The sequence below is a fragment of the Octopus sinensis genome, unplaced genomic scaffold (genome assembly GCF_006345805.1).
Source record: "Octopus sinensis unplaced genomic scaffold, ASM634580v1 Contig20068, whole genome shotgun sequence".
In the NCBI taxonomy this organism is placed as follows: Eukaryota; Metazoa; Mollusca; class Cephalopoda; order Octopoda; family Octopodidae; genus Octopus; species Octopus sinensis.
The window spans coordinates 20,001-37,500 of record NW_021836859.1 but is presented as its reverse complement, the minus strand read 5'-3'; the positions used below and the strand labels follow the sequence as shown (position 1 = coordinate 37,500).

Genomic DNA, 17,500 nt, shown 5'->3' with positions numbered 1-17,500 from the left:
GGTTATATCCGGTGTTGTTGTGGAAGGTTGATGCTTTGTTCTGGAAGTCCTTGAGAATCTACCAAACGGTGAGAAATATGGTTTTTCTCTTAATTAAGCAGAATTTTAGCTTTGATTATATAAAATTAGACAAATTAAATTATATTTTTTGTATTAAACGCCGCATATTTTTTATAAGACTTTTTATAGACCAACTTAGTAAATAATAACATTTACCTATAGACCAGTCTCCTTCGAGTGATTCTCTCTTTCTAATTAATTAACTTTCCAGTGTTTCTCACGCTTTAAGATTTTGAGGGTAATCTACTTGTCTGTCTACCTGTACATATATACAAACGTTGCGTGTTTGCATTTTGTATAAGAAACTCCTTGCATTCGAACGCCTAACGTGTGTCCTCCACGCTTTAATTACTTTAGTTTCAACACAAGTTCTTAGATCAAATCACAACAAAAGCATCACACACACACACACACATATATATATATATATGTGTGGTGTGTGTGTGGTACTATTTAAGGAGAGTGGTCCCGGTGCGCATCCGCGCTAGCTAGTCGTGACTAGTCGATCGTTTGTGTTTTTGTATTTTATTTTACTTTGTTTTAAAAAATTATGGTACTACTAGCGAACAGTGGTCCCGGTGTATATATATATATATATATATATGTCGTATATATGTATGTGTGTGTGTTTGTGTGTCTGTGTTTGTTCCCCTAGCATTGCTTGACAACCGATGCTGGTGCGTTTACGTCCCCGTCACTAGCGGTTCGGCAAAAAGAGACCGATAGAATAAGTACTGGGCTTCCAAAAAGAATAAGTCCCGGGGTCGAGTTGCTCGACTAAAGGCGGTGCTCCAGCATGGCCGCAGTCAAATGACTGAAACAAGTAAAAGAGTATATATATATATATATATATATATATATATATATACGTGTATATATTTTTGTATGTATGTTTGCGTGTGTATGCATGTATTATGTGTGTGTGTGTATTGTATATTTGGGTGAAGGAGCAGATGAAAGTGGAACTCACACTTTTGCCTGGAGACATTTTAACTAGTCGTATATCTGTGTGTGTGTGTGTGTGTGTAAGCACTTTACATAACTGGAAGTATATTTTATACTCTTCTGGTATACTTTAACCCTTTAGTTTTTGCATTATTCTGCCAAAATTAATGCTTTTTTATCCACATTGTTTTGAATTAATAATGCATTATCTTGTAGCTATGAGATTTTGATGAGGTAGCTGTTAATTTTTAAAACGACATTGTAGGGTTGGTGTGAGAGACCAGATCTGGCCAGTTTGAACATAAAACAGGCAGAATACCTTTGGCCGGTTTAAATGCTAAAGGCTTAAAGTATATCCTTTCGTGATGTGCAAATAGATACCATGAATTTACCTTCAGATATACTCATTAGATTATTTTTTTGTATTATTTGAAATAAAATACCTGCATATCTATTAATTTCAAAAACTGAATTTTAAATATATATATAGTACCACACTGGATTTGAACTGAGGATCTGTAGTTCTGACCTAAAGTCAGTAACACTCTTATCAACTGGGCCTTTGACACATACATGTATTTATTCAGAAATAAGGCACCTACTGACAATCAGAGATTGACCTTTGTTGTTTGTTCCTCCTTGAGCCATGCCTGGCTCATAAGGGCCAGTCTCCCGGTTTCTTGGCATATAGGTTCCCCACCTGGACAGGACGCCGGTCTGTCGCAGGTGAGCTGCAAGATGCAGGAGGAAAGAGTGAGAGAAAGTTGTGGCGAAAGAGTCAGCAGAAGTCTCGCTGTTACCTTCTGCCGAAGCAACATGGAGATTAGGTGTTTCGCTCATAAACACACACATCGCCCGGTCTGAGATTCGAACCCGCGATCCCTCGACCGCAAGTCCTCTGCTCTAACCACTAGGCCATGTGCCTCCACAGATTGACCTGATGAAAACACAGTGCAAATGCCATCATCATAATCATCAACGTTTTAGATAGGTTTTCCATGCTGGTATGGGTTGGACAAGTCATCACAGTCCTTGTCCCTCCTGTTCTAAGACACTACCCATCCAGTGGGGGTCGGGGGCAAATGAGAACATCTCACTCCTTATCAGTTTGAACAAAAAGACAGGGAGCATGTTTTTGCTGGATATGACCGGTTTGAATGCTGAAGGGTTAATTGTCCAAGAAATGTTAATCTGATTTCTAGAATTGTTTACCATTTTGAAGAATTATATAATTCCTAGCAACAATTTTTTTTTTGCAGAATAAAAGATGACTTCAGCACCACTTCTCTACAATCCACTGACGAAAATGTCAGAGCATTGGTTCAATCACCAGTTTACACAGTGTGGTGACCTTGAGCTGGATTTCTACAGGTGTGTCTCACGAGTCGGTTACGGCCGCTTCCATTTGAACAAAGAATGCAGCATGGAGTATGAAGACTTCAAAGAATGTGCAGGCAAAATAAAACAGGTACATTGAACTCTCTCTCTCTCTCTCTTTCTCTCTCTCTACTGTATCATCATCATCATCGTTTAACGTCCATTTTCCATGCTAGCATGGGTTGGGTAGTTTGACTGAGGGATGGCGAACCAAATGGCTGCACCAGGCTCCAGTTTTGATCTGGCAGAGTTTCTACAGCCGGATGCCCTTCCTAACGCCAACCACTCCAAGAGGGGCCAGTCAGGCAGTACTGGCAACGACCTCGCTCGAATCTTTTTACACATGCCAACAGCAGAGTTGCCAGTAAGGCAATGCTGGTAACAATCTTGTTGAAATGATGCCTCCTACATGCCACCGGCACAGATGCCAGTAGGCTGCTCTGGCAACGATCACACTCGGGTGGTACTCTTCGCAGCCTACTAGCACGGGGCACAAGTGCCAGTAAAGCGAAGCTGGTAACGATCACACTCGAATGGTGCCTTTTATGTGCCACTGGCATGGAAGCTGTATCATCATTATCATTTCGGTACCCTTCAACCCTCCCACCATTATCTATGGTCATCCTGCCCCCAAGCCTTACCCACCATTCACTACATCCAGCCCTCAACCTATCCAGTCTCTACAGTTGTCACCTACTCTCCCTTCCTCTACTTTTTTCCATTCAACACTTGTTCTTCACTCATACCTCCTCACCCATTCCCAACCTCTCATTCTCCCATATACTCTACAAACTCACCCCTCCCACTCTGTTCTCTTCTCACTCACTTTATTCACCTTGTACCTTGAAGGTCATCCCTACTATTTAATCTCATCCTTGCTTCATACCAATCGCCCTACATCCTCTCTTCAAAAATACAAGTAGTCATGTGGTCCCTCTACAGTAAGTAAACCTACTTTGATCTGGCCCTTTCTCCCATACTTTAAGCCTTCACCTAGCATAAAGCTGCCTCTCTCAGGGTTCTTCCCTGTACAAGCTGCTTTGGCAACCTCACTAATGCTGGTGCCTTGTAAAAGAGCACCCAGAGTAGACATTAACCTTTTTGGGACATTGTTTTGGTATGTGTAGCCAGAAAGACCAAAATTTGTTTTGCTGTTGAGATTGAAATCGATGGGTGCTTGTAGAAAACAAAGGATAAACTGTTCTATATTTTAAGAGATGAGGAATTATGTACATTATTTACATTATTTACATTTGACAGATATTTGTCCTCATCTTGTTTGTTGTTAACTCAACGTTTCGGCTGATATACCCTCCAAGCCTTGGGGAAATTTCAAATCTGATTGGAGTCTGATGCAGCCTTCTGGCTCGCCAGTTCTCAGTCAAATTGTTCAACCCATGCTAGCATGGAAACCAGACGTTAAACGGCAGTGACGATGATGTTGCTATTATGTTAAACTGTTGTATGTCCAAATTTAGCCAAAAGTGTTTTTTCAATATTTATTTTTGCTTGCAACAGCCAGGTTCTTTTGGTCAATCTATTGTATTTTCAGATGCCAAGATATCAAAATTGTGATCAAATAGTTTTGCTATTGAATGGTGAAACTATTTTTTCGTTTTCTGAAAGGAAAGCAACTTTTTTGGATTTACGACACTTGTGCATAATAGCAACAACGACATACATCTGTCCATGTGTATTTATATATCGTTAGTTTATATAAATTCACTTAAGAAACACACAAAAACCGTTAGATTCACTTCAACATTTAAATTTAATTTGTCAAAATATTTTCATCGCTTTAACAAATTAAATTTAAATGTTGAAGTGAATCTAACGGCTTTTGTATGTTTCTTAAATGGGTTATAAACGCCTTCCACACTGCAATTGTTTTCGCTCGAGCACACGATCTCAGGTCAGGTTACTTGCTATGCAAGTACATTTCTGTAATATATTCATTGTGAACTAACAAACAGCAATTGCAGGCTGCCTCAGCTTGTAAGTTCAATCCTACATTCTCAGCCCCATCTTGGCTCCTTACATGTTGGTACACCTAAACTCTAAAGAATCCTGCAACTGAGCTATGTATATATTCCTTTACTTGTTTCAGTCATTTGACTGTGGCCATGCTGGAACACCACCTTGAAGGGTTTTAGTCGAATAAATCGACCCCAGGACTTATTTCTTAAGCCTAGTACTTATTCTATCGGTCTCTTTTGCCAAACCACTAAGCTATAGGGATGTAAACACCCCATCACTGGTTGTCAAGCAGTGATGGTGGGGGCACATACATATATATATATATACAACAGGCTTCTTTCAGTTTCTTATTTCTTTATTGCCCACAAGGGGCTAAACATAGAGGGGACAAACAAGGACAGACAAAAGGATTAAGTTGATTATATCAACCCCCTGTGCATAACTGGTACTTAATTTATCGACCTCGAAAGGATGAAAGGCAAAGTCGACCTCGGCAGAATTTGAACTCAGATCGTAACGGCAGACGAAATATCGCAAAGTATTTCGCCCGATGTGCTAACATTTCTGCCAGCTTACCGCCTTCTTTCAGTTTCTGCCTACCAGATCCACTCACTTGCCCAAGATGCCATGGAGTAGGACTGAACCTAGAACTATGTGGTTGGCAGGCAAGCTTCTTACCACATGGCTACACCTTGCAAAATTATCACAAAACTGTTACTCAGTTTCACATTCCCATTCATTGGTCAGTTGTGATGAAAAACCTGTGCTCACCTTTGTGGTGTGTGTGTGTGTGTATATATATATATATATATATATGCATGTGTATGAGTGTGAAGGCGCGTGGCTTAGTGGTTAGGGCATTCGGCTCACAATCATAAGGTCATGAGTTCAATTCCCATCGACGCATTATATCCTTGAGCAAGACACTTTATTTCACATTGCTCCAGTGCATTCAGCTGGCTGTCACGCTGAATGTCCCCTGGAACTACGTTAAGGGTAGACGTGTCTGTGGAATGCTCAGCCACTTGCACATAAATTTCATGAGCAGGCTGTTCCGTCGATCGTCGTCGTCATAACCAACAGAGTAATCCTCCTATATATATATGTGTGTGTGTATAATCTCTCTATATATAAAGCTGAAGTTGTCTGTGTGTGGCATGTTTGGTAGCCTTCAACAAACACTATCTCCTCCAAGACCCTGTATGATAGAAGAAGGCTTGCTCTTCATTCCGTAGAAGAAAAAATTCAAATCAGACCATGTTAACATCAAAAATTACTTACATCAAAAAGGTGCTTTTTTTTCTATGAAAATCCCTATTTTTTACGATTTTTTTACTGCTGTGTCGCCATTTTTCGGTGTATTTCAACCAGAAAAATGTTCACTTAAAGAGAATAACAAGCTACATAATGGAAAATTTTTACTTTTCAAAAATTCCAATTCTAAAAGGTGGAAACAAACCCGAGCAACGCCGGGCGATACTGCTAGTTATTCTATAAAACTTTTTTACGATGATTTAATAATTTGTTTTCTCTCTTTCTTTCTTTCTTCTTTGAATCAACGTTATATAGCCATGCAGGCTGAACGGGCCAAGCAAGGTCGTCAATATATGGAACGACCACCAGACCACTCTGCAAAGGTTATTCGATAATCCATAAGACCAGAAATAAAATAAAATATTTAAATATCAACAAAAAAACCTCAAAAAAAACAGTGAAAGTTAGTTCCAATTATTTTAGGTTATTTTATTGTTGGTTTTTACAATTAAATAAGATTTGAAGATTAAAAATTGCTTTAGTTTTTTTTTTTATTATTATTTGGTGTTATTAAAATATTGTTTATTAGCAGTTTAATTAGTGGTTTTCTCTTTTACTTGTTTCAGTCATTTGACTGTGGCCATGCTGGAGCACCACCTTAGTCAAGCAAATCGACCCCAGGACTTATTCTTTGTAAGCCTAGTACTTATCCTATTGGTCTCTTTTGCCGAACCGCTAAGTGACGGCGACATAAACACACCAGCATCGGTTGTCAAGCGATGTTGTGGGGAACAAACACAGACATGCAAGAAGCTGGCCAGATTGGAGCAATCTCAAGATTAATCAGTCGAAATTGCGAGGATGATCCAGTCCTTGACTGAGGATAAAAAACTTCGAATGACCCATCCTTGTTTTTTTGTATCGTCTATATGGATGTTTTGTCCCTTTTTGTATCACCTATTTGTCCAGATGTTTTGCATTCTTGTCCCATTTTGTATTTTATATATATATATATATAAATACATATATATGACAGGCTTCTTTTAGTTTCCGTTTACCAAATCCACTCACAAGGCTTTGGTTGGCCCGAGGCTATAGTAACTTGCCCAAGGTGACATGCAGTGGGACTGAACCCGGAACCATGTGGTTGGTAAGCAAGCTACTTACCACACAGCCACTCCTATGCAGAAGGAATCTTATATGTTTTGCTTGGTTCAGACTGCAGTCATGAAGAATTTTTAGCTGAATGGATCGACCCCAGGACATTTTTGTTTTTAAGCCTGGAACTTATTCTGTTAATCTTTTTAGCTGAACTGTTACATTACAGGGATGTAAACACACCAACACCAAGTGGTGGTGGAGGACAAACACAGACAAAGAGATACACACACAGATATATATGCGACAGGCTTCTTTCAGTTACCATCTCCCAAATTCACTCATAAGGCTTTGGTCATGCTGGGGCAATAGTAGGAGCTACTAGCCCAAGGTGCCACAAAGCACAACTGAATCCATGACCATTTGGTTGAGAAGCAAACTTCTTACAAAACATCCACAACCGCACAAATGTTGTCTTATCTTTTCTTTCCTCTTTTACTTGTTTCGATCATTAAACTGCAATTATGCTGACCCGAGAAGGGCGTGCATGAATGAAAAATTTCCATAACACATTTGTATTCAAAAACAGAATTGGCCCTTCTCAAACGAAGGAATAAATTTATTTTCATTTCTGTTCAGCTGGTTGATGACTAGTATTATTTTTCTGCTTCACAGACTACAAACCAAGGAAGAAACCTGTGTGTGTATATATATATATATATATATATATAAATAAGGATAAGATCGATATTTGAATATCGATCTTATCAAGGGGCCAGCATGGGAATAAAAACGTTACAAAGGTAATAATTATTTAAAATTATAATTAAGGGTATCTGAGAAGTACCACCATGCTGAAATAGCAGTCAAAACCTGACTCTAAAGCCACATAAATGTTCGATTAGAGTCAGGTTTTGACTGCTATTTCAGCAGGGTGGTATCTCTCAGATACCCTTAATTATAATTTTATATATGTATATATATATGCTTTATTTGAAAGCAGCAGAAATATAACAAAAGTTGTTACTCAGAGTTTCACATTCCCTTTCGTCGGACAGTTTTGTTTAATAAAACTGTCCGACGAACGGGAACATGAAACTCTTAGTAACAGATTTTGTTATATTGCTGCTGCTTTTAAATAAAGCATACTACTTTACCTCTTGTATTTGAGTACTCTTTTTTTCCACCTTGTTTCACAGTTATGTGCTTACTCCGGTATATATATATATATATATATATATCAAAATGTGACCGTGTGTGTACCGTTGGCGGTTTTTTTTCCTCCGTCTTCCCTTCTCTGGATCTTTCCTTTTCCTATGTTTCTGACGAAGGGCTCCGCTCGAAACGTAAAACCCTCCTTCTTCCCTTCCTTCCTGAGCGTCCAATAATACTATATTTGTTCCACGTCCTCGCGTTGTGTTTTCTCTTGGTGTTTTTATGTTTGGATTAACTATATATATATACCAGAGTAAGCATATATATACATATATACGATAGGCTTCTTTCAGTTTCCGTGTACCAAATCCACTCACAAGGCTTTGGTCGGCCCGAGGCTATAGTAGAATTCACTTGCCCAAGCTGTCACGCAGTGGGGCTGAACCCGGAACCATGTGGTTGGTAAGCAAGCTACATACCACACAACCACGTTATCTTTCTTTCTATATTATTTATAAATCGATGCATTAAATGATCGATATTTGGGTGTCTCTTGACCAAGGAGAGATGCTAATCCTGGTCACTGTGTTTGAACTGTGCGTTAAAATGTCTAATTCATCCTATGTGCGCACGAACCAGCGCCTCCGTTAGCTATCTTTAAGTGTACCAAACAAGGGAAGTAACTTTAGAAATATTTCGCCTTCTATGCAAGGGAAATAACTTTTCCTTTTATCGCGTATCATTTATTTCAGTCATGCCAGAGCCTCGTTTTTAAGAATTTCACTCGAACGAATCAACGCCATTACCTTAAATCCTCGAGTATAATACGCAGGGGATGTTGCTTATTGCAAGTCATGGATGATCCTTTTATGACTTCATTGCTTTCAGGCTTAGCTTAAGGTATTTTCGCGCCCGTCATCACAAAATGTGTCTGAATAAACATTGCCGGACAGCAAATGGGGACTCGGACATTGCTTAGAAAATAATTTTCATTTTTAACCTCGTGTATAATACGCACTAGGGATTCTGACCTTTAAATTTGGGGGAAAAAATGAGGATTATACTCGAGGATTTATGGTACTTATTTTCTTTTTTTAAGCCTGATACATCGGTTGCTTTTGCAGAAGCGTTACGTTATGGTGGACGTAAACATAACAATACCGGTTGTCAAGCGGTTGTGGGGTACATGGGGACACACAGACTCACACACACACACATAAGTTTGAATATATTTACGTTCTCCTCTTTTAATTAAGAGTAAACTCTGGCCAGCCACTTGCTTGGTAGAAAAGTTGTGATGGAAAGTATCTTGTTTTGTTCATCGTCCTTTATACCAAAAAAAGGTCTTGGAAATCTTTATTCGTCGAGATATCGTTCTGTCTAAGTATCTATGTGCGAGGTCACGTGGCTAAGTGATTAGCATATGCGGCTCACGAATATCCTAACCACTTTATTTCACGTTGCTCCAGTCCAATCAGCAAGCAAACATGAATTGTACCTGTTATTCAAAGGACCAGCCTTGTCACACTCTGTGTCACGCTGAATCTCCCCGAGAACTACGTTAGGGGTACACTTGTCTGCGGAGTGCTCAGACACTTGCTGCACGTTAATTTCACGAGCAGAATATTCCATTCATCGGGTCAACTGAAACCCTTGTCACCGCAATCGACGAAATGCTTGTTTTAGGGAGTTGTGTATTCCATATGTCGAGGGTCCCAGCTGATCCGATCAACGGAACAGCTTGCTCGTGAAATTAACGTGCAAGTGGCTGAGCACTCCACAGACACGTGTACCCTTAATGTGGTTTCAGGGAGATTCAGCGTGACACAGAGTGTGACACGACCGGCCCTTTGAGATACAGGTACAACTCATTTTTGCCAGCTGAGTGGACTGGAGCAATGTGAAATAAAGTGTCTTGCTCAAGGCCACAATGCGTCGCCGAGAATCGAACTCACGACCTTACAATCATGAGCCGAATGCCTTAACCACTAAGCCATGCGCCTTCACTGTATGTGTATATATGAGTGTGTACAAGTGTTCGCTCGGAAACCCTCAAATGGAGAATCCTTGGAACATTTTACAAATGTCCACCGTACTTCAAATCGATTTTATTTAGAGAATGAGAATCAGTAATTTCTATTCTGCATTTTTTTGTTCTTGTTTTGTTTTTTGGAGGGAGGGTACTTTTTTTTTCTTCGTTTCAGTCTTTAGACTGCGACCATGCTGGGGCACCGTTCGAAATAATCGAGCCAAGTATTTATTTTTCTAGCCTGGTACTTATTCTATTGGTCTCTTGTGCGAAACCGCTTATATAAGGGAATGTCAACACACCAACACCGGTTGTCAACTGGTTGTGGGGATAAACACAGACACAAACATACATATATATACATATGTATATATATATGTATATATATATGCATATATATATATATATATATGTGTGTGTGTGTGCATATATGTATATATATATATATATATATATATGTGTATATATATATATATATATATATATACAGCACACACGCACACGCACACACACACGCACGCACGCACACACACATACACATATATATATTTTTTCTTTTACATGTTTCGACACTTAGTCGAACAAAACGACCCCGGGACTCTTTGTAAAGGTAATACTTATTCTACCGGTCTCTTTTGCCGAACTACTAAATTACAGAGACGTAATCACATCAACATCGGTGGGTTGGGGACAAACACAGAAACACACACACAAAAAATATATATAACCATGTGGTTCGTAAGCAAACTACTTACCACACAGCCAATCCTGCGCCTATAGATTAAATCGATTTAAATAAATTTCTTCTTTGTATATTTTAGATAAATATATATTGTTAATAACAATATTAACGTTTTACTATTAATGATGGCAGCTTTCATCTGCAAATGGCGATAAGTGCGAAAGTATGTTCGCTGCGTTACCTACCGTATGGGAGATAAAACTCGCTACTGTATAGGAACTAAGAGAGATAATTCCAATTATAGGAATGTCATCTCCTTTCAGGGAACGGAAAAACAGAAATAGACAGAAAGATGGAAACACATTACCAATTAGATCCTATTTTAAACTTAAACACAAATCATCTGTACTTGGCAAGTATTCTCAGTGTTATCTGACAGATAATTGGTAAAACCCTAGTACAATGATTCTCAATCGATTTTTTAATCTCTGGACCCCTTTGATTGTTATCCTATTCTTGTGGATCCCGTCTCCCGCCAACACTTCTTTCAAAATTTTTATTTTGTTTTTTCACACATTCACTTGTGTCGACTGAACGATGCAAAACGTTTGAGAAAGAGAGCGAGCGGCTTCTTGCAATAAATACATCGAAAGTATCATTTTTTTTCATGGACCCTTATGATACAACGATGGATTCCCAGTCTACTATTTTGCTGGTGTGAACCCCCAAAAGTCTTACATGGACCCCGAAGGGTCATATGGACCCCGGCTGAAAACCACTGCTCTAGTGCATGATCCCCAAGAGAGATAATTCAAATTATATGAATATCATCTTTTAGTAGACGGACAAGCTGAGAAAGACAGAGAAATCGAGAAAGAAATGGAGACATGGTGTGAATTATATTATATTTTAAACTTAAACACAAATCATTTTTATTTCAGTTCGAGATCGATAACAAGTACAACAGGATCTTGATTATAAATCTGTGTCTTGTTGGTATTGACCTCGGCATTCCACTGGTGGCTTTGAAAATTGTCATTGACTTCAAAATCTGTTACTCTCAGCCGTTCTTGTGTGCTTGGCAAAGGATATGTTTTCAGCATGAACGGACAGGAGAAACTGTACTGGTCTTTTTCAGTCGGACAGTATGTCTTCAATGATATTTTCTGATACTTGTTCAAGTTGCCGTTGTATTCCAGTCTGATGGCTGGTTCAGCGGCGGAGTCCACTGCCGATAAACTGATGTATAGAATAGAAAAAAAAAGGAAGAGAAAAAATATATAAATTGAAACAATTGCTTTTATATTAGACATTTACAGGAAATAGCAAGAAGTTGCATATTAATGTTTGCTTTTGCTTTTTATTATGCATTAATCAAAAAACGGATAAAGGATAAACGATTGTATTTCTTCTGCATTGAATTGCACAAGCAATTCCTCGTCGTCCTCACCGTTAGAAATACAGTAAACCAACAAACAATTGAAAGCCTGTTCGACAGTTACCATCTATATTAATAAAAGCGACATTCTGTCTGTCCGGGTGCGATAACTGTATCTCAGCCTACATTTGCTCTACATAGACATATCAGACCTTTTTGGAATCAGGGTAATCCCGGCATTGAAAATCTGCCCTTCATTTGGTTCCTGAACATCCAGCATTAGGATCTGATTAAAAAGCATTTGGATCGCTATTTCTAGCAGGTAAAGCTTGGATGATTCACGCCATCTTGGTGGCGTTTGTCAGATGACGCCAGAGATCAAGGGGAGATAAATGACATTCGCTTCGTCTAGGTAAGCACTTTAAGACAGAAAGGTCAACAGTTGAGATTCAACTTGGGACTGGAACAACAGAATGATTCCATTGCAGAATTAATTTTCATCCGTCCTTAACCTCAGATCAAACATCACCGGGACATATAGTCATCATAGACGTATCATAGTCATGCTGTTTAGCTCTCGTTTGTCTTGGGCTGTCGCAGACCCAAGTAGCCCTCCGCAGGAGCTAGCTTAATAGTTCGCACGGAGTGCGGCTTTTAAGCTAGTATGAAAATAAAAATAACCAAGCTAAAATGAAAGTAAAAATAACCATTTTTTCAAACTTACGCATTTACGAAGTAGACACTTGGTTCCCATACTGATATATTATTGAGGCGAAAGCTTCGCTGTTTGGTGGGATACCAAGCGAGACGTCGATCCGACCAGCTCTGTAAATGATATACAAAATATTTTATTAATGTTACCGTATCATCGTATTATACAACCTCGTAGGGCTTTATAGCAGTAAATATTATCATACTTTAAAAACGTATCATGTATCTTACAACTTCATATGTGAAAGGGTGTACCGTAGTGGTTAGGGTGTTGTACTGACGATCGCAAAATCGTGGTTTCGGTTCCAGGAGCGGGTGGTGCGTTGTTCCTGAGCAAAACACATCTTCTCATGTGGCTCTAGTTCAGTCAAGTGTAAACAGCTATCCTATATTTTCAGCTGATATCCATGCGACGTTTGGCGTTTATTTTCAGAGTAATCAGTTAGCTAAGGACACGCGTAATTGCTTCCAAGTTAATTTGTCAAAAACCTTTTGATCCCCATCGCATTAATACATACATAAATATATATATAGTTGAAATTTATAGAAAAACAAAAAACGAAGACAGGTGTTTGAACAACAAACAGGTGTATTAGTTTGACGCTAGGGAAAGTGAAAAACTCTTTTAAGTTTCCAGCCTACGCTCTTCAACAGAAAGGAATAAGAGTAAATAAACAGAGAATCTTTTAAAAATCATGTGGATTTAGCGGTCAAGCATGGCGACCCAAATATATATATATATATATATATATAATATATATATATATATGTGTGTATATATATATATCAAATATATTATATTATATATATAAAATATGTATAATATATATATGATATATAAGATATATATATATATTATATCTTGCGTGCTTAAGTATCACCTTATAGCTTCATCGGAGCTTCAAACACGAAGCACTAACAATGAGCGCCTTGCATCTTATAGATGAAACAGATTACGTCCCCGTAACTTAGCATTTCAGCAAAAGAGACCGATAGAATAAGTGCCAGCAAACCTCTGTAGTTCTCACCATTAGATAGTTCATATCATAATCGTTTATTGCTTTAAAACTCCCCTAGATAAAATGCCACTCTACTGACACATAGAGGAAACTTTGGGTCTATTCTTTTGACGTGCCCATCCACAGGCAACACATGAGCAACCTGAAATAAAGTGTTTTTGCTGAAGAATAGTACATGCTGTCCGGTGTGCAAATCGAACCTGCGATCTGGCGAATGTGAATGCAACATCCTAACCACTAGACCACGGTGCCTTCAGAACACAATTGAATAATTTTAATGATGGTTGTTTCTGATAGGGCGCTATGGTGGAGATGCCAAAGAACTCTACCCACAGAATAGCAGATGGAGAAAATGGTTGGCTGGGTGGATTTTACCTCAGTAGAAAACAAAAACCAAAACAGAGTATCTTGTAATTAAACAACAGAGAAACAAAAGCTGAACCATCTTAGAGACTTACCGTTTCCAATGTTAACAAAGAATGTAATGATTGCTCAGCCGGATCAAAGGAATAAACGTGATCCACGGTTACTTTCAATGAGACCATGACCGGCTGCAAGTAGTGCATTTGCGGGGCAACATTTTTGTCGTAATCTCGAAATAAGGCTCCCAGGGTTTGGGTAATCTCCTCGTAGGCTCGGTTTTGACGACCATCGGAGAGGTTTGCTGTCAACCTGCGATCAAAGAGACAATGAATATTAGCTTAAAAGTTTGGCACAATGCCAGCAATTTCAGAGGAGGAATTAAATCGATTACATCGATCCCAACGCTCAACTGCTACTTATTTTAGTGACCCTGAAAGGAACGAAAAACAAAGATGACCTCCGCGGAATTTGAACTCACAATGTAAAGACGGGCAAAATGCCGTCGAGTATTTTGCCCGGCGTGCAAACGATTCTGCATGCTCGCCGCCTTAAAGAGACAATTAATACTGATTTCAAATTTTGGCACAAGGCCAGCAATTTCGGTTGAGAGGATAAGTCGATTACATCGACCTTAGTTTTCAACTGGTACTTATTTTATCGACCCCGAGAGGGGATGAAAGGCAAAGTTAACCACGGCAGCATTTGATAACGGAATGAGAATAATCTAGCCGCGTGGATTTAATAGAAAGTTTGGTTTAAAATTTAGAAAATGTTATCGCATACGGCAGGCACCTGAAGAAGGCCGGAGGATGCAACGAGCGAATAGTTATGATTATAACAACCACAACGAGGACTTTGGAAACATTGTCAGACTTAACAATCTAGCTATTCCGTGTTATTTTCAGCGTAACATTAAGCAAACATAGGATTTTTTGGTGTTTTTAATAATAAATGTTTTCGGATACCCAGTGAACATTATCACGTATAAGCTAACGAAGGAGAATCTATGTGGTTGCTTGACCTGCAAGAAGTAGCAGTCAAACTGCATCATACCATATACTACTGTCTTTGAAAAAGTGGATAGCTGGCATTCCGTCGGTTACGACGATGAGTTTTCCAGTTGGTTCTATCAACAGGATGGTCTGTTCGTAAAATTAACGTCTAAGTGGCTGAGCACTCCACAGACACACGTACACTTAACGTAGTTCTCGGGGAGATTCAGTGTAACACAGAATGTGACAAAACTGACCCTTTGAGATACAGGTACAACTCTTTTTCACCTGCTCAGTGGACTGGAACAACGGGTAATAAAGTGTCTTGCTGAAGAATGCAAAGGGCCGCCGAGAATCGAACTCACTATCGTTATTTTCGCAAGCCAAATAATCTTAACCACTAAGCCACGCAACTCCACAAGTCATTGGATAAAATAATCAGAGACTAAATGATGAGATGGCCACGGTGAATTTATTTCAACTACCCTGTCTTCGCATAAGCTTTATTCCGACTCTCTACGTTCTGAGTTCAAATTCCGCCAAGGTCGACTTTGCCTTTCATCCTTACAGGGTCGATAAATTAAGTACCAGTTGCGTACTGGGGTCGATCTAACCGACTAGCCCCCTCCCCCAAAATTTCGGGCCTTGTGCCGAGAGTAGAAAAGAATAAACTGGTCTTATTAATTCACAACTAACTCGTTCTTTTTTTTTTTCTTCTCAGTTTTGGCACAGGCCTGTCTCTGTTTAAATAGTTGGCTTTGCAACCATGCGGTTTCAGGATCAGTCCCATTGCGCGACACCTTCAGCAAGGTATCTTCTACTATAACCCTGGGCCGACCAATAGTGTGTTTGATGAATGTGAATTGTGTATTGTAGATCGATATATATATTATCATATATATATATATATGTATATATATCATATATATATATATCATATTAAGGACTGAACACGAAAAGTGGACAGTCAACAGGCTAGACAGTCAAATCGCCATTCTCCACAAAAGATTATGTTCTCAGATCAAACTCAGCACAAAACCATAGCAATAAGCATTTTAATATGCTAGACCACTGGACTTAATTGATAAATATCAATTTCTACCCTTAATTAATTATATATATATATATATATTGGTAGCCCAATCGTCAGGATTCCTCTCTCGACCTTGCTGACGTTAGTCCAATGGAATGCAGAGCATTACGTTTGGCACCAGCCTGGTTGCAGGAGCTGCAGGAAGAGTGTCGAGTCGAGCACTAAACCGCCTACGGGGCTCCACTCCGGATTTCTTTAAAGGTTGTCTCCTTTCCGTAACACTGGATAGGGGCCCATACCGGGTACTGTCAGCCGGATCCAGCTGAACCCGGTACTCGTATCAGGCAGGGTCGTCACTCCCTGAAGTAGTGAAGAAAGTCGCTACCCAAAACCTATATGATATTATATTATATTATATTATATTATATTATATTATATTATATTATATTATAGGAAAAATCAAAACCAAGACAGAAAGAGTGGTGGTGGTGGTGGTGGTGGTGGTGGTGGTGGTGGTTGCGGGGGTGGCTTTGGTGTCGACGGCGGTGGTGGCGGTGACGACAGCGTTTGCGGTGGCAGCAGTTGTGGTGGTAGGGTGTGTAAGAAACCACCCACCAATGTAGATAGAGTAGGGCCGGCGAAATGTCAGTCACCAGAGATGTTTAGATGTTGTTCTATATTTATTTCGCTCCTGTCTTCAACTGATATCCTTTTGTTTGTTCTTCTTGCAGCCGAGATTCTTTTATGACTAATGCGGTGCCAGGTGATTCACTCTCGGTGCAAAAACACCTACACACGCAAACGGCACTTATACACACACACATATACGTACAAACAAGAACACTCTGCAAATACATATAGATATATATACACGCACACTCATGCATACGTTTGTGTGAGCGTATGTGTAGATATATACGTGTGTGTATATATATATATATATGTATGTAAAAAAATACAAACTGGGACAAGAACGCAAAACATTTAGAAGACGATACAAAAACCACGGACTCGAAGCCTTCAAGCTTCAGTCAAGAACCGGATCATCCTCGCAATTTCGGCAGATTAATCTTGAGATTGCTCCGATCTGGCCAGCTCCAAAGGAGAATCTGAGCCAAGCGCATTAGATTCCTTATATATATATATGGATGCATACATACGTATCTCATACACATATAGATAAACAGTGTTTGTTACGGTTTTCGAGCAAATACGTTTTTGTTTTGTTTTTGCCTTCAATTGCATTGTTTACGAAGACGTATTTGTATAGGAAAACGTCGTAACTTTCAGTGCTGGCTCGAATTTCTATAGAAAATGCTGCAGAAATAATTTTAAGAAGTGACTTAATCGCACTGATAACACTGGTGGGACACAGTATTGAATTATGACCCTTTAATATACGTCGTACTATATCAGGGTTGCATAAT

General features: G+C 39.1%; 1 protein-coding gene and 1 long non-coding RNA gene across 2 annotated transcripts in view; one reads left to right on the top strand and one right to left on the bottom strand.

Moving 5' to 3' along the window:
• LOC118762055 overlaps positions 1-2,473 on the top strand; it is a 2,550-nt gene extending 77 nt beyond the window's left edge. The window contains exons 1-2 of the long non-coding RNA XR_004997843.1: positions 1-68; positions 2,265-2,473. The exon at positions 1-68 is cut by the window's left edge and continues 77 nt beyond it. This is a non-coding gene — a long non-coding RNA (uncharacterized LOC118762055). The remainder of the gene's footprint in view (positions 69-2,264) is intronic.
• An 8,997-nt stretch (positions 2,474-11,470) lies between these two features.
• On the bottom strand, positions 11,471-14,415 carry LOC115232226 (acetylcholine receptor subunit beta-like). The gene is made up of 3 exons (XM_029802068.2): positions 14,144-14,415; positions 12,680-12,780; positions 11,471-11,816 (listed from the first exon to the last, which is right to left on the bottom strand). Exons 1-3 carry the CDS (start codon positions 14,249-14,251, stop codon positions 11,510-11,512), a joined length of 516 nt encoding a protein of 171 aa, XP_029657928.2. The 5' UTR covers positions 14,252-14,415; the 3' UTR covers positions 11,471-11,509.
• Positions 14,416-17,500: the final 3,085 nt, after the last annotated feature.